Genomic DNA, 24622 nt, shown 5'->3' with positions numbered 1-24622 from the left:
TCGTGAGTCACCTCAACCACTCTATGAAAAAAATTTTGAACAACTGTGAATGGTCTAGATCATCTAGAATGTAATTTTCCAGGAAAAAAGTTTTAACCTAAAATTGAACAATAATACTTTTTGACCTGGAGTGAACTCATGCCTCTATATATATTTTATCATGCAGTTTCTTTGTCCTCTCTTTGTACAACTTTGCATTCTTGTAGGCGTCCATTCAAAATTCATCCAATTCATTTAGTTGCAGCATCTTCTTTTCTCCAGCTGCTGTAATGTCCATGTTTAACTATTTTACTACCCGATATGCTTGATGCTCCAACTCCACTGGAAGGTGACAAGCTTTTCCAAGTACAAGGTGATATGCTGATATGCCTATTGGTGTTTTATAAATAGTCCTATATGTCCATAGTGCATCGTCAAGCTTTCGAGACCAATCACTTCTTGAGCTATTCATAGTCATCTCGAGTATTCCTTACAGTTTTTTTGTTTGGCACTTCCACCTGGCCACTTGTTTGGGAATGATACGGTATAGCAACGATGCTTCGCCCTATATTTTGTGAACACTGACTCAAAAAGCTCGTTGCAAAAGTGTTTACCTCTATCGGTAATGATAGTTCTAGTAGTACCAAAGCACAACAATATGCTCTTCTTCAGAAAGTTAATAAACACTCGACCATCATTAGTCAATACTGCTATAGCTTCTACCCATTTTTGAAACATAATCAACTGCAACCAACACATTGATTGCTGTAGAAGGATGCAAATGGTCCCATAAGCTCTATCCCCTAAACATCGAAGAGCTCTACTTCTAAAATTGAATTAAAAGGCATCTCATTCTTTTTGGAGATCATCCCCATACATTGGCATTCCTCATAATATTCATAGCATCCTTAAATAGTAATGGTCAGTAAAATCTTGATTGCAGAGCATTCACAGCTATCTTGGAAGACCCAAAATGTCCCGCGTAAGCTGAAGAGTGACAATGCTCCAGAATCTGAGAGATTTCCTCATTTGGCACATATCTTTGAATAATCTGATCAGTACCCCTCCTGTACAATGTGGGATCCTCCCAATGATAGTATTTCAGCTCCGATAAGAACTTCTTCATTTGTTGATGCGTGAATTCAGGAGAAAGCCATTACACACCAAGTAATTTACATTGTCTACATACCATGGCCCACAATCCACTATAAATGTACGTTCATCTGGGAAAGAATCTTTAATAATATCTCATCTTTCTGTTCTGCCTGTTCAAGCCTTGACAGGTGGTTTGTTACCACATTTTCACACCATTTTTGTCTCGGATCTCCAAATCAAACACTTGAAGGAGAAGTATCCACTGAATCAACCTAGTCTTCACATCATTTTTTGACATTAGATATTTCAGGGCCGTATGATCTATGTAGACAATTACCTTCTATCCCATGAGATATGATCTGAACTTATCGAAAGCAAACATAATAGCTAGCAACTCATTTTCTGTGGTTGTATATTTCAGTTGTGCCTCTATCAAAGTCTTGCTCATATAGTAGATGACATGGAGAATTTCATTCTTTCTTTGACTCGGTATATCCCTACTGCATAGTCACTAGCGTTGCACATCAACTCAAATGACAATTCTCAGTTTGGTGCAGCTATAACTGGTGTGAAAATTAACTTTTCTTTCAGAGTGCTGAAAGCTATCAAGCACTCTTCAGAAAAGTTGAATGGTGTGTCCTTTTCAAGCAAGTTACAAAGTGGCTTTGTGATTTTGGAGAAATCCTTAATAAACCTTTTGTAGAATCCTGCATGGTCAAGGAAACTCTGAATTCCCTTAACGGAGGTTGCTGGAGGTAGTTTTTCTATCACATGAATATTTACTTTATCCACCTCCATACCATCTACTAAAATCTTGTGCCCAAGTACTATTCCTTTCTACACCATGAAGTAGCACTTCTCCTAGTTTAGCACCAAATTCGTTTCTTCACATCGCTTGAGGACCATTCACAAATTTGAGAGACAATTTTCAAATGATGAACCTGTTCACGAAAATAATATTTCGATTTAAATCACCACAAGTGTACAGTTCATTAACAAGTAATAAAGTGAAAAATTTGAGTCCGAATGTCGTCTCACAAAGATTGAGTAGTTTAATTCTATCTACTTGACCTTAACCGAAATCGAAAGATATAAAAAGATTTGTGATAACGTGACTTAACCATAATTTTGACCTAATAAGCAAATATGTATAACTCACGTGAATTTAAATGCAAAATAAATGTGAAATGCAAAATTGATGAAATCAATGAATAAAAATCACAGTAAGATCACGAATACCCACGCAGTATCCACTTTTAACCCTGATTTCACAATTTGACAACACGTTGATAGTTTGAAGAATCAATACTCCTAATTCTATCCAACAATCTCTCTTGAGCAAAGTTGAACCTACTCTTATATCTCAATAACCTATATATCTATGATGGGTACAAGGACGCATGTGATTTTGTGAGCATTTAAGGATTCATACAAGGCATAGCGGTATATCTCTATCCCCTATCAGACCCTAAGATGATTTATACCCTGTCGAACTCACTCTCCTTCACTCGAATGCATGAAATAAGTTACCATATTCATATAATTACGTGCACATAATTATTGAAACAATTAATTGTATACAAATCATTCAAAACTCAGGCACGTGTTTCGATGTCAAATTTGCAAAAACTAGAAAGTAAAAATCACATCACTAAGTTCGTCAATCTCCTAGTACATGAAAACCTAGCCAACATGGAGAAAAGAACAAAATACATCATGGTTGTAAGAAACGACATCACCGATATATGACTTGGCTTGTAATTTCCTTGATCGTCGAGTTTCTCCTCGTGATTATGGTGTAGAATCCTTTCCAATATGAGTTATTCTTCTTCCCCAGATGTTCCCGTTCAATTTGATGATTTTAGGGTTTATATATCGCGTCCCAACGAAGTTTCACAAGAGGTTTAACGAAAACAGGAAACTGCAGCATTCGACCCCGAAATTGATCTATGCTACTGCATAGCTATATACTTATACTTCATAGTAAAAATATTTTTGGCCCTTGAAATCTCTGATGCATGCATGCGACTGCATGGGCATTACTACTATGCGACCGCATAGTAGCAAAAACTTCTTGAAATTGTCCTTTTGGTCCTCGAAACTAGTTCTCTTCAATTTTGACTCGTTTATTCATTCTCTTCACTCAATACATCAATAGTGGCCTCCAATTGGTACTTGGCTCAATCGAATCCTTGATTACTCCTTCAGGTCATCTTTTGGATAATTGCACTTTGGTCCTTAGACTTTCGTTTTTCTCCATTTTGGTCATTTGTTTCTTCCTTTGATGATCCCGTATTATCCTCGAGTTGATATTTAGCTCATTTTCATTCTCGATTCTCCTTTTGGTTCAACTTTTGATTATTTGCACTTTAGTCCCTGAACTTTCATTTTCTTTCATTTTGGTACCTTTTTGCACCTTTTCTCTTGAATTCCATTGAATTAGTCAAGATAGTCCCACAAAATAAAATTTAATAGAATTACGCTGTATTCCACGGTATTTATCATGAAATAGTCATGTTTTGTGGCTTGAATAAGTGTGTAAAAATACACTTATCAGAACCGAGCACTGAAAAGTCATCCATGAAGACTTCAATAATTTTCTCCATCACATCTGAAAAGATTACCGTCATGCATCGTGGAAATGTGGCAAGGACACAACCCAAATGATATCTTTCTGTGTGCAAAAGTATCGTAGGGACATGTAAAAGTAGTTTTCTCCTGATCTTTTGGAGCTACTACAATCTAATTATAACCTAAATACCCATCCATGAAATAGTAATGTAAATGCCCCACTAGTCTTTCCAACATCTGGTCGATAAAAGGTAAGGAAACATGATATTTTCTAGTTGCTTTGTTCAATTTTCAACAGTCTATACATACTTTTCATCCCATGACTGGTCATGTCGGTATGAACTCATTATTCTCATTCTTTGCCACTGTAATACCTCTTTTTTTTGGAATAACATGGATCGGACTAACCCTCTTGTTATTAGAGATCGGATAAATGATGCTTACATCAAGGAGTTTCAAGACCTCTACTTGCATGACGTCCTTCATGGTAGGATTTAATCTAAGCTGATTTTCCACTATTTGCTTATACTCTTCTTCCATCAAGATTTTTTGCACGTATTTCGATGGACTAATCCCTCTGATGTCTACTATAGATTACCCAATAGCTATTTTGTGTTCCCGTATAACCCTTAGTAATCTCTACTCTTCCAATTTGGTCATCTCATTGGCGATGATCACAGGGAGCCGAAATGACTCTCCTAAATAAGCATACCTTAGATGTGATAGCAATTACTTCAGCTCAAGATTTGGTGCTTTCCAAATAGAATGTAGTGGTTTACTAGGCTTTGTACCAAGTTCCTCAAATTGTCTTCTTCTGATGGGCGTAGTAGACTCCATAATGTAAGGGATCTGGATTATCTTTTCAATTGCTATTTTTTTATCTTGTGAGTGTACAAGAAAATTCTCCAAATGGTTTTGAGGGTGCTCAAGAATGAAAGTCTTTTCTATGGCCAAATCTACCTATCCATATGAAAACAACTATTTGATTCTGTAGGATACTTGATAGCATTGAAGACATTAAATGTCACTTGCTCATCATTTAGTCTCAACATCAATTATTCTTTCTGAGCATCTATTAAGGCTCGACATCTTGCGAGAAACGATCTTCCCAATATCAATGCTACGTCTTTATTCTTCTCAACCATGTCCAGAATGACGAAGTCTGTAGGATAAATAAATTTATCGACCTTTACCAGTATGTCTTCAATAATTCTCCTTGGGAATTGTATAGATCCGTCAACTAACTACAATGAAATCGATGTTGTCTTTTCCTCTTCCAAGTTTAATTTCTTGAAAATAGAGTAAGGCTTGAGGTTAACGATAGCACCCAAATCACATAGAACCTTATCAAATTTTATGTTACCAATAGTATTAAAGATAATGAAACTCCCTTGATCCTTTAGTTTAGGTGGCAGCTTATTTTGTAAGATGGCACTGCATTCTTCATTTAACATTATTATCTCCAAATTCTCCAGCTTCTTTTTTGTGATATTTCCTTCATAAATTTCATATAGATGGGAATTTGTATTAGTGCATCCACAAATGGTATGTGGATTTGTAGCTTTTTGAATACCTCAAGAACTGCTTGTCCTACTAATGCTTTAGTAGCCTATGTGGGAATGGAAGTGGCTGAACCATTTATTTGGCAAGAGTGATTACCTTAACCTTTAAATCCTCTTATGCATCTTCTTGTCTTTGTTCTGTAGATTCCTTCAAGTGCTCCTCATTTGTAGTATATACCTTCTCTTGTGTAGCAACTGGCCTCCTCACATTTAGCTCAGTTAGCTGTACTCCATTGCGAGTAGTTATAGCCTTGCAGTGTGCTTTAAGGTTTGTTTTAGTGTCATTGGGCAATGTTCTTGGTAGTCTTTCTGAAAGTGCCTTGGCTATTTATCTTATTTGATTTTCCAAATTTTTTACGATAGCTGATAAGTGTATTTTTGTACACTTATTAGGCACTTAATTTAATATAATTATTGATGAAAAGAATGGAATTCTACTCACAATTAAGTAATATTTGCTTTTGTAGGTTAAAAATCACTCGTAGTAAGAGAACAAAGCAAAAAAAGAGGAAAATGGACTAATAGTGTACAAATTTGTGATGTTGGGGACCAAAATGCATGTGTCAAAATTGGAGGAATAGTGATGCAATTTACGGAGGGCATAATCCAAAAGAAAAGTCAAACTCTAGGGACCAAATTGTACAAAATCAAAAGTTGAGGGACTTGGCATGCAATTATTAAGAGAATAAGATGCAAATTATGCCAAAACCCATTTTTTGGCTGCTGGACAGAAACAGGGTGCCTAGGCACCATTTTTTCATATTAAAAAAGGGCCCGAGACCAATTTGTTCATTTTCCAAAACTTCAGGGCCATGGCTGCAATTTTGCTAAGGGCACGATTTCTTCAGTTCTTCAATTCGGTCTTCTGCTGGGCTCCGTTTTCTGCTGGGTCTTTCTTTCTTTTTTATTTTATTTTACTTTCATCTTCTTTTCTTTTCCTTTTCTTTTTTCTTGGTTATTTTGGAGATACAACATAGAGCAACAAGGAGATTACATCAAGCATTTAATAAAGCATTTGGGGAAAATCATTGCAAATCTACAAAAAAAGGGTTTTATCTATATCTTTGTATTTTCTCCATTATTTAGCCATATTTGTAATACATTGTAGTAATATACTCCTTTGTTGTCATTTATTTAACATGGGCTAATTTAATGAGTTGTGATTTATAGTATTAGTTTAACCTAGTTTTAATTGATTTTTCAATATTTGCTATTTGATATTAAATTGATTATTTCCATGTGTTTCTACTATTGTATCTATTGTATTTTCATTTATGTGGCCAATGAATAAATATGTTTCGTGAAGTGTACATAGTTCGAGAGAAGATTGTGCATTTTAGACTAAAATGGTAGAAACTCTAGGTTTGTGTAGAGGATAGATATATACCTCTAGCCCTAGGTGGCTCAATGAGCTATTTTCATAACAATTTAATGCGGTTGTTTGGTTGTAATCGACATAGAGATATAGTAGGTTAAACCAATCAATTAGGGTAATTAGCTAAAATTGGAAAATCGATTAAATGAGTAATTCGTTAATTGACATGTGGAGAAATTAATTAGGCGACGGTTAAGCGAAACCATGAATCCCAACCACGTTTTTCTCCAAAATTCCCAAGATTCCCATATTTTCTTAGTTTGTATGTTTTTTTCCTCAGTTTCTAAAATCAACTCTTTATTGTGTGTTTTTTTATTTTCATTGTTAGAATTAAATTGATTAAAGTTGTGTAATTTAAAGTAAACATTCCTTGAGGGATCGAAAACCCGGACTTCAAAAGTCCACTTTATTACTTGAACGTGACCCGTGCACTTGCGGTTGTATTTTAGCGAACAATAGCACCCTGAACTTGCAAGCTCTTATCCATTCGTTGCATGTGTTGAGTGGATATTTTTGTTAACTTAGTCACAAGATCTTCTAGTGAAGACTTCTTCCGATTCTACTAAAATCCAGGTGGTATAGTCTATTGTGGCGCAATTTGAGCTCCCTGATTTTTACTACATTGAAAGCATGGGTGATTTTTCTAGCCTGGGTAGTAGGTATTAGGATTAGGATTTAGATTGTGTTGTTCCCTTTGAAAAATTCTGAGTATAGTTCACATCTTCTACTGTTTGAGCGAAATGAGATCCTATGTTACAATCAACACTCTTGTGGCCACCTCCATAATGTTTGCATTTTGGTCCCACTGTTCAAGTTGCATTCATCTGATCTACTTTTCGATGCCAACTATGTTGAAATTATAGCCGCCAATAAATCAACCTCAAACATCCCAACAATTTTCTTTCCACTCGCCCTTTCAATAGGCCAAAGTGTACTAGTGAATGCTAAATCATCCATGATTTGGTAGACTTGATCTATTGTTCTTCTCATGATAAAACCATCATAGGTAGAATCTACGTTAGCCCTGCTAATCGGATTCAGATCAACGTAGAAGTATTGCATCAGAAGCTACTTCTGTAATGCGTGTTGTGGGCATTGGCGGATTAAACCTTTGTATCATTCCCATGTCTTCGAATAGCATTCTGAGTCCTATTTTTGGAAACTAGTAATCTCATTCCTCAGCTCTACACTTCTTTTTAACGAAAAATATTTGTTAAAGAATTTTTGATTCAGTTGGTTTCATGTAGTGATGCTCTGTCTTCGGTAAGTGTCTAACAACTCCCTTGCTGAGTCTCTCAATGTGTATGGGAATAGCCTCAGTCTGATCGCTTCGTTTAACATTCCTGAATACTCGATAATTGGACACATGTCCAGAAATCTTGATATATGAGTGTTGGGATTCTCCGTAGCTTTTCCAAAGAATTGTAGAGCATTTTGGAACATGTTGATAACATTTGTACTCAGGTGGAAGTTTACCTGACCAAATGCTAGATATACGATACTGAATTGGTTTTCCACGATTCGTGAAACCATATATTCGCCCATGAGCCTTGCATTTTCATTAGTTGCATCTACATTTGGTCGTACAACTCCTAGACTAACTCCAATGGCTATTTGATTTGGATTTTCATTTGTCATTTCATCCTTTTTCTGTTTTGGCGTGTTTCCAACTGTTGTCTTCTTCAAAGGTTGAATGTTCATTCGATTTTTGGGTCAAATTGAGTAAGATCACCGATTCTTGAACTTCGCATACAACGTCCTAAAAAAGGAAGCAAGAAAACTGTTAATTTTTTTAATATAATTAGATAAAAAAAGTAAAATTCATATTAAAATTAATTAAAACTTATCAAAAACAATAGTTCCCGGCAACGACGACAAAAAACTTAACCCTTTGAAAACTCTAAAGTAGATGGGATCCTAATGTGTCGAGTGTCAAACCGACGAGAACTATGTGTTTTGTTGAGTTAAAGCTATTAATACCCTTAATTGAATAGCAATAAAAAGTTGTAGCAAATCGAAGTCTAAATTATCAACTAACTTGAAAGAAAAGTAAAAGTTTATCAAATTTGTGAGATATATTGCTAAGGTATAGAATCCTTCTTGTAATCCATTTTTTGTTTCAACAATTTGAATTGACAATTCGAAATCATGCTTGTTGGTGATGTTCCTATTTTAATTAAAAGCTTCTCTCGAGAGCAATTAAATCTAATCCTATACGTAGCCATCCTATATCTCTATGAAAGATACGAACGTATAAGAAAGCATTAAACGAGTTAGAACATCTATAAAAATCATGTGAAGCGTAGATGTATATATTTATCCTCTATTGAACTTCACAATATTTATTACTACGTGCTAATGATCCTACTATATTTCTCAATGATAATAAAACCCACAAACAATTCAATTAATTCCAGTTAAATGGTAAGCAAACTAAAAAATGATAAACATCCAAACATTCAAGCAGATTAACGTCAATTCAATTATTTAAACTAAAAACTTCATAACAAGGATTTATCTCATCCTAGTAATATAAAAACCTAGCCAAGCATAATGAAATGACAAGAACACATTCTAAAATTAATAAAAATCACCCGAAATTTAAATAATTGGTGAGAAATCTTAAATTCTTGAATGACTTCGATGAAATCCTAATATCTCTTGAAGTTTCCTTCCAATCCTTGTGCAATCTTCCTAGTGTGAATTATGCTTAATAGTTTTCTTGCAATTCCTTGATTGAAATCTCTCACAAAGATAAACTTGCTTGTTTCTCCAATATGATTCTCTCATTTTCTTGAGTTGTTTCCTGCATAAAAAAGGCTCTTCTATGAGTATGGAACATTCTATTATTTAAATGGCTCGAATCTAGATTAAAATATCACCTAAATCATTGCCATGTTGAGTTTTAATTGTATAAGGCATCCTGAAATTCGGTCGAATTTTTACATTATGCGACTGCATAGTTCATTTGTATGCGATAACGTAGTTCAATGTTGAACTCCATTTCTTTGTCCTGTGTAGCACTATGCAACCACATATGTTTTTGAACTATGTAACCACATAGTCCAAATTTTTTTCTCCGTCAGACAGTCTTTAAATTTTTTGGTCATAACTTTCTCTTTTAATATCTGACCGGGCAATCTAAAGTGTGTTAGAAAGCTAATTCAGCTACAATTTTTAATAGAATCTTTCAAATTCAGATGTTTACTATGCCAAAAATAGGTGTTAAATAGAGACTGAAAAATCTAAAACGTAAACTTTTCATTTAACTTAGCACTAATTCAAACTTTTTTGCTTTTATTTTAGTGCTTCTATTTTACCTTTAAGGCATTTTATGTAAAAATCTGGAAGAATTGAACTGATACAAGCTGATTCAGAAAATTAAATGAACTAAGAAAAGCAGAGCAACAAGAGATAGCTAATGTACAAAATAATTCGATTATTCAAGTAAACGAAGGGCAGTGATTGATAAAGGGAACATGTAGTTGGGGACTTCACAAATTATTCAGAGCAATCCATCATCGTTTCTCCTCCAATTGGATAGTCAAGTTTTCGACTAAAAAACATTGCCATCAATTTGTTTTAGAATGGACATCAATTTTATGGTAGGCTCGATGAAAAGCCACATACACATCTATAAATTTTTAGAGATATATCAACACTTTAAATAACAAGAGGTTTCAGATGATGCTAGTAGATTAAGATTTTTCGTATATTCTACATGGTAGAGTGCTTGAATAATTAGACTCACAGACTATTGCCAGTATCCTATTTAGAATGACATGGCTAAAAAAGTATACACCAAATTCTTCTCACCAAAAAAGATATAAAAATTGAAGCATGAGATATCCATATTTTGGCAGGGAAAAATCGAATCCTTTGACAAAGCATGGAATAGATTCAGAACATGCTTCGAAACTGTCCTAATCATGGCACTAGTAAAGGGCTCTAGGTCCGATATTTTTATGCAGGTCTACGTCCATCTTACAAAAGTATGGTTGACTCATCATCCAATGGCTCCTTATCTACAAAGATAATTGATGAACCCTTAAGGTTGTTTAAGAGAGTGGCTACTACCATAGCCATGTGGGATTCTGAGATGGTTGTTCATAAGAAGACAGCAGGACTATATGAGGTGGACACTTATGCATCGTTATTTGCAAAAAAATGATTCTTTGGTTCATAAGGTTGAGAGCATATCACAGTTAGCCAATGTAGTATAGGTCAAGCAACTAAGTTGGGAAGAATGTGGGATAGATCACACTATAGAAGATTGTCCAATTCTTGCACATTGAACATCTTGAATATGTACAAGGAGGTCATCACCAACAAAATAACCTACATTCTGACACATACAACCTTGGTTGGAGAAAGAATCCAAATTTTCTTAAAGTAACTCCAATTGCATCGCATGGCTATCAGTATTAGCATCCTAAGAAGAGAACTCAGCTAGAAGAGATGTTTGACAAATTTCTGGAAAAAACAAAGCACTACATTGGGGCAAACAATCAATTCATAAAAAGAACTAAGACAACCCTTCAAAATCAGAGTGCTGTAGTCAAGAACCTGGAAACTCAGATGGGATATATGGCACTTGCTATATCAAGCAAGGCATCAGGTACTCTGCCAAACAATATTGAGACTAACCCTAAGGAGCAGATAATGGCCATAAGTATTTTAGAGGATGTAATAATTGAGGACCATCTATGAAAACAATCACAACAAGAAGTGGAGTACAGTTGCCAAAGATCATAGTCAAAAGATTAGTTATAGTGATAAACAAAGTGCATACAATAGACAGGAGCAAGTGGATGAGTCTGAACAATCAATTGAGACAATATTGAAAGAGAATACATGCTATCTACAAGCTATGGCAGCTAATCCGGTCAAAGAATATGTAGCTCCCATCCTATTTTCACAAAGGTTGAAGAAACACAAGCTCAATAACCACTTTGAAGAGCTTTTAAATGTGCTAAAGATACTTCACATCAATATTCCATTCATAGACGCGATGAGATAGATTCCAAGCTATGCAAGATTTTTGCAGGACATAATATTAAGGAAGATAAAGTTTTCAGAATTTGAGACTGTGGCGCTGAAGAGGAGAGCAATGCAAGACTACAAAATAAACTGCCTCAAAACTCAAGGATCTAGGAGTTTCATTTTACCTATTTTAGTTAGAGAAGCTGGTTCTTTCAATGCTTTATGAGATACAGATGAAAGTATTAACTTAATCCTTTTATCCGTATACAGAAAATTGGGATTAGGAGAAGCAAAAGAAACAACAATATTATTGCAGTTAGCTGATAAAAGCATCAAATATCTAAGAGGCAAGGTTGAAGATATAATCATCAAAGTTGGCAAATTGATATTTCTAATAGACTTCATTGATCTAGACATAAAAGACATGTATATTCTAATAATCTTGGGGCGACCATTCTTAGCAACAGGTCGCACCTTGATTAATATGGAGAAATCTGAGCTTATCTTGAGAGTGGATAAGAAAACAAAAATTTTTTAAATTACATAATACATAAAAACAATCATCAGACCTCGATGAGTATAAGTGCATTGATGACGATGAACTATTCATTAAATGAAACTGTCTAAAAAGAAAACCAAAATTTGGAGGCATTATTGGTAGAGAAAAGAACGGCGAATTTATAGTTTTGAGAGCCTAAAAAGGATGCAAAGCTGGAAATTGCAAGTGGTGCAAGGACGAAATATTTCGATTTAAACCACTATAAGTATATCACCCAAAAAGTTGTGCATTAGACTCGAAATCGTGCGCTTAATGGGATGCAACCCATATTTCTATCCTTTTTTTTTTTTTTCATATTTTGATAAATTATTGCATTACAAGTAGTTTTATGAATTGCATTTATTTTAGGAAAACATGCATTTAAATGGTTTATTTTTAACACACCTTAGGCAATATTTTACGACTTGCATTAGTAACCTAGGCATATTTACTTTTTGAGTTCATTTTGCATAGGCTCATTGTTAACATTCTAGCATTATATTCAGTCTACATTGATGTGATATAGATTACTAAGGTTTTACATAGATTTCAATCTCCAACCCATTTTGAAAGATTTATCATTTCCTAGCTATAGGATTTTTGTAGGGATGAAGCTATGTTAGATAGTCTTTCCAAAAGTTACAAGATTATAATTTTCTTGGTATGAATTCATTACAAATATCTAAACCTTATTCTCTATCACTAATATTTATTTTGAATGCTTGAAACAAAGAAAAGTGACAGTTGTCATGACGTCTAACAACTGGACCAGTTTGATCCTTTTTCAGCATCTACCCCAGGGAATTTCTAATCCTTACTCATTTACTTTGATTATTTTTGCTTTTACATGGGTGCAATGTAATATTTTTGTTTGGGGATGGATAAGTATTAGGGTACTTTGAATATATATATTTTTTCTCAATTGCTAATCGGGCCTGTATAAAAGAAATAAAAAATAGCGTCTAGTTAGTGTTGACAACTTGCCCCCTATGTCAGTTTTTGGCTTGTTTTACCCTCGAGAGATAAAAAATAAGTTTGACATAATGTCAATTGTCCTAAAGTCCGATATGAGATAGAAATATACCATTATGCTTTACGTATTCCTTAAGTATTTACAAATTTGTTAATGCATTTTTATATGCTCGCATCCGTCATAAAAATATAGTCGAGTCAAATGTAAAAATAGATTTAATTCTACTCGAAAGATTGTTAAACAATTTATGAATATTGATCTTCATAATTAAATCATGTTGTCAAATCCATGAGGTTCAATGTTAAAGCGGACTAATTTAAGGGGATTTCGGATCCTAGTACTCTTTTCATCAGCATATTTTTGTAAAACTCGCATTTAATTATAACCTTGCATTGATTTTAGTTAAATTAAGTTTTGCATTTAGAATTTGATTATTAAATTTAAAGGAAAAACAAACAAATTTCAATAGTTTCGATTAAGGCGAAGATAATTTGAACTTGAACTAGTGCAATCTCTATGGAAATGATACTTGGACTTAAAAATCAATTTTATTACTTGTTAACGAACCGTATACTTGCGTTAATTTTTTATTAAACAATAATTTCGTCAACGAGTTTTTAGCATAGAGATATATCGCTATACCTTATGTGAATATTTAAGTATTCATAAAAATTCATGCGTACTCATATGTTCGCATCTATTATAGAGATGTAGTTGGGTCATATATGAGAATAGGCTTAAAAAAACTCGAGAGAGATTGTTGAATATAATCGAAACATTGATTCTTCAATATACAATCATATTGTCAACGTATAAAACTAAGGTTAAAAAAGTATTATTACATGAGAATTCATGATCCCAGTACGTTCGTCATTCATTAAATACATTAACTTGCATTAAACATAATTTGTATTTAGTTCAGTCAAGTCATTCATAATTGTTTATGTAATTTATTTTAGTTATAAGTTCATCACAATAAATACACCTTATTACTCTAGTTTTGGTTAAGGTCGCGGTAATAAAAATCGAACTAAATCAATCTCTGTGGGACAATGCTTGGACTCAAAATCCACTTTATTAATTGTTAACGAATCGTACACATGTGGTGATATAAATCGAAATATATTTTCGTAAAACATAGTTTGACAATCTGCCATATCTCAGAATTGAAATTCAATAATCAACACAATGAACGGTTTCAATAATAAAAAATAAATCAACCTCCAGATGTTATATACATAACTCGATGTGTGTGTGTGTGTGTGTAAACGCATGAAAACATACCAAGCTCATGATTGGTTCAACTCCCAACCTGTAGTGTTCAAGTATTTCCTTCTCCACTTGAGAGATACACACCCCAAACTTACTCTTTTCACTCAATTATTCCAGGATGTGTTCTAATGTTGAAGTTTAGTTAATTCTAATTTTTACCCTCTTTTAGTTTGGATAGATCTTGCTATCACAAGTTCACACTTCAACAAGTGAAGTTCACTTGTTTTTTATTATTTCAACCCTTAAAACTAAACCAAGCTACTTGCCACGCATTAAAGGTATAGTTCTATCAAACCAAATATCTTGGTGCTTAATCATTGTAATTATGTCTTCCCTCACCTTAGGGCACTAGATTTTAACCCCTGTAAGCTTATTCACTCAAGTTATAAAGGCTCGAGAAGATGATTTAACTTCTCCCCTTCTTTCTTTCTATATGACCCATGTAGTTAGCTTTGAGCTGATGACTCCCAAATCAGTTGATTTTAAAGCACCAAGTTTTCAAATATCCTTACAGGCTTACTTGCTCTAGTCATAAAGGCTTTGAGAGAAGTGTTCTCACATAAATTAATACCATGCCCCTTTTCTTTTAAACATTTAGTTTCCAAAATCATCCCTAAATTAAGACTTTCACTTTATCTTCATTTTATTAGCTTTGAACAATCCACACAAGATAAATTATGCTCAGAACTCCTGCTCATCTTAATGTTCCCAGCAATATCTCGACCATCTCCAAATCACCAAAATAATGGATCATGGATAAGTACGATAGAGGTTTTTGAGGTATAACTTATTCAATTCAACACTTTTCTAAATAATGAACCAATCAACAACTTAATGTGTAAAACATGAGTGTCGTGTACAGAGAATGTCAAGTTTCTCATAAACAAGTATTGGCTAATCTAATCATACACTATTTTCACTATTCCTTGTCCATACCTATTCCAATATTCAACATCATTGCTAGCATAACTATTAAACCTACACAAGCACAAAAAATTAATTCTTTTCACACAGACAATCACATAAAAGCTGAAAATTATGCAAAAATATTGATGAATGTCAATGTCATGAAAATTCCCCTAAACTTTTACAAAATATTACCCTTAATGTAAAAACAAAAATAATCAAAATAAAGTAGAAGGATTAGAAGGTCCCTGAGTTAGATACGGATAGGTAGAAGGATCAGGCTAGTAAAATTGGTGGATATCCCAACAACCTTCACTCTTTTTTTTTTTTTTTTTTTTTTTTTTTTTGGTTTTTTTTTTTTTTTTTAAAAATTTAAAAAAAAAAAAAAAAATTGACTTCATACCCCCATTTAAAATTTCTAATAAAATGATATAAATTATATTGAGAAATTTGTTGAAGAATAATAAATGATTACTAAATAATTGAAATTTTTTAAAAAAAAATAAAATCCTTACTGTTTTTTTTTTTTTTTTTTTATTTTGCTAGGATTCAATTTTTTGATTCGAAAATTCAAAATAAATATTAGTGATTGAAAAATAAGGCCTAAATATTTGTAATATATGCACACCAAGAAGAATTTTTAATCTTCTAACGTTAAGAAGATTGAAATTTAGGTACAACAATAAGAGTGTATATCACATCAATGCAAGCTCAATGTATGATATGGAGTTAACGATGAGCTTAAATAAAATGAACTCAATAAGTAAATATGCCAAATTACTAATGGAAGTCTTAAATACTACCCAAATTTTGTTAAAGATAGTTACGTGCATGAGATCCTAGCCATGACTCTAAATACTAATGTAGGAAAGTTTTACTTGGACATAATTATAGCATATAATGGTGTCTATAATGTGATATGGCAATCATTCGGTTGTTAATGTGCAAGTGTGAGATTTGAATTAACGGTTGGATCCAGTGCCACATGTAATTATGGATACCATTATGTAGACAATTATGTATATGTAGCACTTCCCACTAATGTAATCCCAAAAAATATGTATAGTGCAATAACTAACTAAAATAAGTGAAAAGTGATAGAAACTGCGTTGCCACCCATTAAGCGCTCAATTTACAGTCTAGAGCTCAAGTTTTAGCACAAGCGTGTCATGGCACTTTGAAAATGGCTTTGGAGGTCCTGCTTAGCTTGCTCATTATGACTTGTTCCATATTGCAACTTTTCTCCAAATTTTAACCTTGCCCTTTACCAAGTAGTATGACTTTCTCTTATTACCCTTTTCGAACTCAACAATTTAAACTTCAATCTTCTCATAAGATTTAATCACAAATTCAATTTTTGAGTAAATGATAAAATCAAAGGATTGTATGCTAATTTCCTCTTCTTTGAATGCTACAAGTTCTTTTCCGTCCGTTATGATTAATTTCTCGATCTTTTTATGCCCCTCTTCTTTAATTGAAGTTCTCTCGATTTCAATGTCCGTATTCAAAACTGTTGGTAAGGAAACAATGACATCTTTTCAGAGAATCTTCTTCTCTTGTTGTATCTATAAGAAGTCCGATTGACTTATTCCTGTAATTGTTGTCCATTAATAATCGGTTGAAGAAATAATCCTACAGGCAAATTACCCACATCAAATTGTGGTGAGAAAAATAATGCATCAGGTAAGTTATCCAGAATAGTTTCATCAAATTCATATTCTTCTTTTAAATCTCATAGCCACTGTCCTATAATGAAATCTCCCACAAAAATATCCTCTTATCAATTTCTTGAGCTACCAATTGTTGTTGTCTTATGATGAAGTCACATATAAGCATCTTGTTGAAATCAACAAAGCCATCTTTTATCTTGTTATTTTTGTTCTTTTTTGTATCTTGAAAAAGAGAGAAACAAGAATGAAAATGGAACGAAAATAAAAATACAGGTAGACTTTCAAATTAGTGCCAAGATACATAAAATCAAACTAAAACTCAATTCCCGTTAATAATGCCAAAAACTTGTTATGCAGAAATATATTTCGATTTAATACCACCGTAAGTGTATGGTTCGTTAACAAATAATAAAGTGGATTTTGAGTCCAATTATCGTCTCATAGGGACTGATTTAGTTCAATTTTATTACCATAACCTTAATCGTAACAAGAATAACATAGTGTGTTGTTGTAATCAAATTATAAATAAAATAAATTGCGTATGCAACTAAGAATGATTTAACTAAACTAAATGCAAATTATGATAGATGCAAATTGATGTGTTCTAATGAATAACAAACGTACTAGGACTGTGAATTCCCATGCAGTAATCATTTTTAACCTTAGTTTTATACTTTGACAACACAATTGTATATTGAAGAATCAATGCTTCAATTATATTCAACAATCTCTTTCGAGTAGTGTTAAAACTATTCTCATAAATGACCCGATTATATCTCTATGGCGAATGCAAAGATATAAGAATGCATAAATTTTTATGAACACTGAGAGATTCACATAAGGCATAACGATATATCTCTATCCCCTATTGGACCTTATGACGATTTATACCATGTCGAGCCCGTTTTCCTTCTTTTGAAAGCATAAAATAAGCAACCATATTCACTCAATTACTGTGCACAATAATTATGGAGAAAAGAAATTCATATAAACTATTTAATATCCAAAATGTGCTTTAATGTCAAACATGTAAAATTCAAAATTAAAAATTCATACTACATTGTTCATTGTTCTCTTACAATAAATAAATCTAGCTTAACATATTGGGAAGAAGAAAACACAAAGAGTATTGAAGAAACGACATCACCAATTTAAATCTTCAATTGAATCTTCAGTTCTTCCAATTAATTTTCGCATTCCTTGCCTTCTTCTGTGCTCTAAAATCCTTGTGAATGTGTTGAAATGCATAATGAATACTTAGAGATGACCATAGGGCTTTAAGAGAAATCTCAAGATTGGTTTCCATAAGAATTTTAATAAAATAAGGAAATCAGATCCCCCGGATTTGTACTATGCTATAGCATAGTTTGATGGATTTTAGCCCTAAAACTTGCTAAAATTAGGTATGGGGCCACATAAGAATTAACACTATGCGACCGCATAGTAGTGACAAACTTCCAAAAGTTGCAATTTAGTCCTTGAACTCCGTTTCTCATCTTTTGACCTCTTTTCTCATTTCTTCTTCTTTCAACACTCCATATCTTTACCAAATTGATCCTTAACACTTTTAACATCTTTGTTTCTGCTTCCAAGTCATTTTTTGACTATTTGCACTTTGATCCCTGAACTTTTATTTTCTTTCATTTTGGTTTTTTTTTTTGCTTGTTTCTCCTTATTTCTGCCACATTCATCAAGGTTGTCCTCCATAACATAATTTACATGTAACTAAGCTATATTCATCAGTTTTATCAACAATTATTCATGTTTTGTAGTCAAAATAAGTGTGTAAAATGCACTTATCTGTACTATTAGCAAGGAAGTTAATATGTAGCAACCTCAAGGCTTCATTCATACATTCATCTTACATATCTATATCAACTCCGTAAGAATATATACGGTCTCAAACTAGCCCATCCTGTATGGTGGTTTTCTATTATCTTACTGATTTTGCTTCACCAATTCACATAGTGATGCTTTACTATTTATTTATCATGTCTCTACAGTTACAATTTATTTATTTTTTTGTCTATGTATACGACTTACTAGTTATAATAAATAATAGCACCCTATATCTTAGTTTATTTATGCTCGTCTCATTGTTCTTTATAGGGATCTATGTGTATGGTAGGAGTTGAAGTCCTCCTCATATCCTCTCGCTTACGTGATCTATTGTGCAAGACTGATATGACAAGTGAATAAGATTACTTACACCGATGTCTCTTCCTAATATCTCATTCTTACTAAAAAAGCTCACTTTCACCACATGCAACAGTATATCGACAACTGATTGATGCTCATCAATATCTCTACCACTTATCTAGACATCTTGTATACTATAAATAAGCTTTCTCAATTTGTGCACTAACCAGTAGAGAATCACCAGAAAACTGCTAAACAGGTCTTCATATACTAGAAGTCCATCCTGCATTAAGGCCTTTACCTAAAAGCCAAGTATACTTTTCTGCTCTTTATTTTGACAATGTAGATTGTGGTAAGAATAGTCACGAACACATTTCCACCTCTACATGTAGTATCTATATTGGTGGTAATTGACATGACCCATCCCGAATTCCCATAATCGACCTGACATGTATCGTGCATCGATAGTAGATACCAGTTAAGTGCTAGATCCGTCACAGGAAACTTTGACTGTAACAAATTTTTAAAAAAATTTTGACAGAGTTTTCTTTGAAATATGAACTAAAAGCACTAGATCAATGATCAATTTTCTCAAATCAATACATATACCCCTCAAAACACAAATTATTCAAAATAAGATGTATTTGAATGATATTTACACTCCTTTAAAAACCAGAAGACTCCAAATGCACAACATATACAAAAATATGCAATGAGTCCATGATATGGATACATTTTTCTGACAAAAAAATGAATTTATCCTAAAAAATATGAAATATATAAACTGACAAGATGAGACATACAAAAAATGACAATGTGTGGCTCAACTCAATGAATCAACAGGCTCAAATACTGCTCAACCCAGCTACTATTTGATAAGAAAAATATAGACAAAATATATGAGCTTGTAATTCAGTGAGTAAATATTTTGCAAATAAGTATACTTTTTATATTTATGCCAACTCGTTAAAAACTGATATATATACACATATTTATTCTTTAAATTGAATAAACTAAATTCTATAATCTGAAATATGATAAATTGTATATTACTGAAAATCACACCAAAGAGATACCGGAAATAACTATACTTGTGTATCGATTAATCTCGATGTACTTGGCAAGATTATTCAATTTTAAAATTATGTAATTCTGAAATTTTAAAATTTTGTAACTTTGGTCATATGCGAGTAACCATAATTGATTATACATTGTGGAAACACATTTACACCAGTGTAGACTAGGATAAAATCACTTGGTACTTTCTGATGATTTTTAAAAATAACTTTAGATATACTAAAATATCTAATACTGATATAACATGCTAATGAAATGATTTAACTAAAATGAATTTAATTTTAAAAAGAACTGATTATAAAATTCCTTTTATTTTAAAAATCATGCTGTCAAATCAACTATATGAAATAATTAATTTTTTGATATAATAAATTTAATATATATTAATTTCTAAAAAAATAAATTTCTCCACTCACATTACACAAGATATAGACTAGGATGGTCAATAAGTTTTTTTCAATTTCTTTGTCACCACCTGAAATATGTTACAAGATAACCAATTTAACCACTATCAAATCAAGGAACCTTTAATATTGAATGATGCAATACTTAAATAAATTTCTCAATATTTGAGTGAATCTCCCAAATTTTCCTTTAATCAATTGAAACCAATTCTACATTCTGGTCCATTTACTAATAGCTAATTCATTAAAATAACCTTTGTCCCAAGCATAAGAATAATTATCCCATCTTCCATCTAGTGAAAATTTGAAATAACACTAGACCATATTCATTTTTCAACTTGTTCTCTAAAATCATTATTTCAAGTGAATAATTCCATCGATATAATCATTTTCACAAATAATCAATACCCAAACATCCAACTCAAAATCTACTGTTTGCCCAAAAATTGTATTTCTTACCTTGATGTAAATGAAAAGTAACCAATCAAGGAACTTCAACAAACAATGGCACACATTTTTCTTAATCTATAATTTATACCAACAAATCAAAACCCTAAAAATTGGGCTTGAATTACGCTACATCTCTTGGAGAAATTAGAGAAATTGAAGAATAAAGTTTGAATAGCAAAACCTAACTCTTTTCCTTCTTTCCTCTTATTTTTTTCTTATTTTTTTCTTTTTCTTTTCTTTCTCTTTTTCTTCCTTTCTTTCACATTCTTTCGTTAGCTTTCTGCCCTTTTTTTACAGGTTGTTGATTGCGTATATATGTAAACTGAAAATAAAAAAAATGAGATTAATTGCCAAGTGAGTGGAGCAGTAATTCATAACTGCAGAGGAAGTCCTCCAACCTTCATATAGCACTTTCTTAAATTCTTATCTTTCAATACTATATAAGTAGATCCCCAAAATTTAAATTAAATTTTATCCATCTTAAACCTTCAAATATTATAAATTATAAAATAACCCCCAATAAAATAATTTACTTCATTTAACTTAGACTTTGACGAGTCAAGTTTTGATTTTTGTCTAAAAAAATTGGGTTGTAACAATCTTACCTCCTTAAAAGAATTTCATCCTCAAAATTCAACTTGCAACTGATTGGGTGATCAATAGATTAGGATATTTAACACGCATCTATTCCTCATTCTCCTACAAAGCCTCTTCTCCACCTAATTCTTCCATAGGACCTTTACGAGTAAAATTATCTTGCTTCGCTGAATTTGCACCTTTCATTTTAGAATTCTCATCGGCTCTCTATATAAGAAAATTCTCCAATTGAACTAGTTGAAACTCTAGAACATGAGAAGGATCTGTAACATACTTGGGGAGCATAGAAACATAAAAAAAAAAAAATCATAGACCTTGCATAATTCAGTTGGAAAATTTTATCGATACTCAATTGGACCAGTCCACTCAGCAATCTCATAAGGTCCAATGTATCTTGGACTTAACTTTCCTTGCTTGCTAAATCTCAAAACTTCTTTCCAAGGTGACAATTTTAGAAAGACTTTATCTCCAACCGCGAATTCAAGATCTTTCTTGCTTCTATCTGTATTACTTTTCTATCTATCTTGTGTTACTTTCAACTTTTCTCTAATTAATTTCACATTTGATAAAGTCATTTGAACCAATTCAAGGCCTAATAACTTCCTTTTACCAGCTTTTTCTTAGAAAACAATTGTTCTGCACTTTTTATAAAAAAAGCTTCGAAAAGAGCCATTTTCTTTATTGGATTGATATCTGTTCTTATAAGCAAACTCCATCAACGACAAATGAGTACCCTAACTACCTCTGTACTCCAAAACACAAGCCCTCAACATAACCTCAAGAGTTTGTATTGTCCTTTCTGATTAGGCATCTGTCTGAGGATGAAAAGCTATACTAAAATATAGTTTAGTACCCATGGCTTCCAGTAAACTAGCCAAAATTTAGATGTAAACCGAAGATCTATACATGACACAATAGAAAATGAAGCACCATATGGACTGATTATCTCATCTACACACAACTTTGCCAACTTATTTAAAGTATAAGTGGTTTTGATCGGCAAGAACATAGCAATTTTGGTCAAACGATCTACAATAACCCAAACACTATCATGACCATTCTGAGTATGAGGAAGTCCAAATAAAAAGTCCATAGTAATGTGCTCCCATTTCCATTCTAGAATAGGAATGACTATAAAAGTCCTATTTTTTCTGACGAACTGGCTTTATCTATTGATAAATAAGATATTTGGATACAAAATCTGCTATCTCTGTCATCATATTAAGCCACCACAATGTGTGGTACATTTTAATACCACTGGACCCATAGCATAAATAGAACTATGTGTCTCTTCCAAAATCTCTTTCTTTAATTTTGAAATATTTGGAACACATAATCTATTACACATAGCCAATGCACCATCATCTCTAATTACATAATTCGTTCTTAACCTGACATTAACTTTTGCTTTCAATGTTTTCAATGTCAGGTTTTGAGATTGAGCTTCTTTAACCTTATCAATCAAAGAAGGCCTCGCTTGAAAATGAGCTAATATTATCCCTGAAGTAATAACTAATAACTGAGTATGCAACTTCTTGAACTCACAAATCAAGGAACCACTATTGCATTAGATAGAGAGAAAGAACCGATCTTTCTACTGAGAGCATCTGCAGTTACATTAGCTTTCCCCGGGCCATCAGTCTTGTAATCATAATCCTTTATCAACTCTAACCATCTTTTTTTGTCTCAAATTCAGTTCTTTCTTATCATAGATATACTTCAGGCTTTTATGATCAATAACTATTTGACACTCCTCACCATACAAGTAATGCCTCCAAATCTTCAATGCTAACACCACTGCAACTAACTCCAAATCATGAGTTCGGTAGTTTAACTCATGCTCAATTATCTCGAAGCATAGGCTATAACTTTCTCATTTTACATTAGAACATATCCCAATCATTTGCATGAAGCACCACTATAAGTCATAAACTCTTTACCTGGAGATAGAAAAGGATAGGAATAAAAGCTAATCTTCTTCTCAACTTTTGGAAAATATTTTCACATGTTTTAGTATACCCAAATTTGGATTTTTTTCAAGTCAAACTAGTTAAAGGAAAAGCAATTTTTGAGAAATCATCTACAAAATGACAATAATAACCTACTAGTCCATGGAAATCTCGAACTTCTGTCATATAACTAAGGTGTTCCTATTTCATTATTGCCTCAATTTTCTGAGGATCTATATAAATACCTTCTATTGAGATAACATGACCCAAAAATACAACTTTATCCAACCAAAATTCATATTTACTGAACTTAGCATTTAACTATTTATTTCACAAAGTCTGTAAAATAATTCTCAAGTACTCAGTATTCTTGTCACTACTGCGAGAATAAACCAATATGTCATTGATAAAAACAATTAGAAAATTGTCTAAATATGGGTAAAGCACCCTATTCATCAGATCCATAAATGCTACTGGGGCAATAGTTAACCCAAATGGAATCACTAGAAACTCATAATGGTCATATCACGACCTAAAAATAGTTTTCTATACATTAACCTCCCTAATTTTATGTTGATGGTACCGTGAACACACATCAATTTTCGAATATACTGTAGCACCTCGAAGTTGGTAAAACAAATCATCAACGCGAGGCAAAGGATATTTGTTGTAGATAGATACTTTATTTTTATTCAATTGTCTATACTCAATACACAATTTTATTGTCCCATCATTCTTCTTCACAAATAAAACTGGTGCTCGTCATGGAGATACACTGGGTCTAATGGAACCCTTGTCAACTAAATCTTACAGCTAAACTTTCAATTCTTTCAAGATGTTTGTGAAATAGGGGTAATACCTAGGATCAAGTCAATGATAAACTCAATTTCCCTATCTAGAGATACCCCTCGAAGATCTTAGGAAAAACATCAGAGAAATCTCTTAACCCCGTATATCTTCAAGTTTCAACTTAGTGATTTGAATGTCAATCACATGAGCCAAATACGCATGGCAACTTTTTCTAAGCATTCTCATAGCAATAAGTGCAGATATAGCAAATGAAGGTAATATTTCTTGTTCAC

The 24622-nt window shown here is 32.7% G+C and overlaps 1 protein-coding gene across 1 annotated transcript; it reads right to left on the bottom strand.

Annotated features, from left to right (window-relative positions):
- Window positions 1-7428: 7428 nt before the first annotated feature.
- Window positions 7429-8115, bottom strand: LOC111405704. The gene is made up of 2 exons (XM_023034706.1): window positions 7859-8115; window positions 7429-7606 (listed from the first exon to the last, which is right to left on the bottom strand). The coding sequence occupies exons 1-2, from the start codon at window positions 8113-8115 to the stop codon at window positions 7429-7431; spliced, it is 435 nt and encodes a 144-aa protein (XP_022890474.1).
- Window positions 8116-24622: the final 16507 nt, after the last annotated feature.

The sequence above is a fragment of the Olea europaea genome, chromosome 1 (assembly GCF_002742605.1).
Source record: "Olea europaea var. sylvestris chromosome 1, O_europaea_v1, whole genome shotgun sequence".
Taxonomy (NCBI): Eukaryota; Viridiplantae; Streptophyta; class Magnoliopsida; order Lamiales; family Oleaceae; genus Olea; species Olea europaea.
Note: the sequence above shows the minus strand (reverse complement) of the source record. Positions and strands in the feature narration are given on the sequence as shown.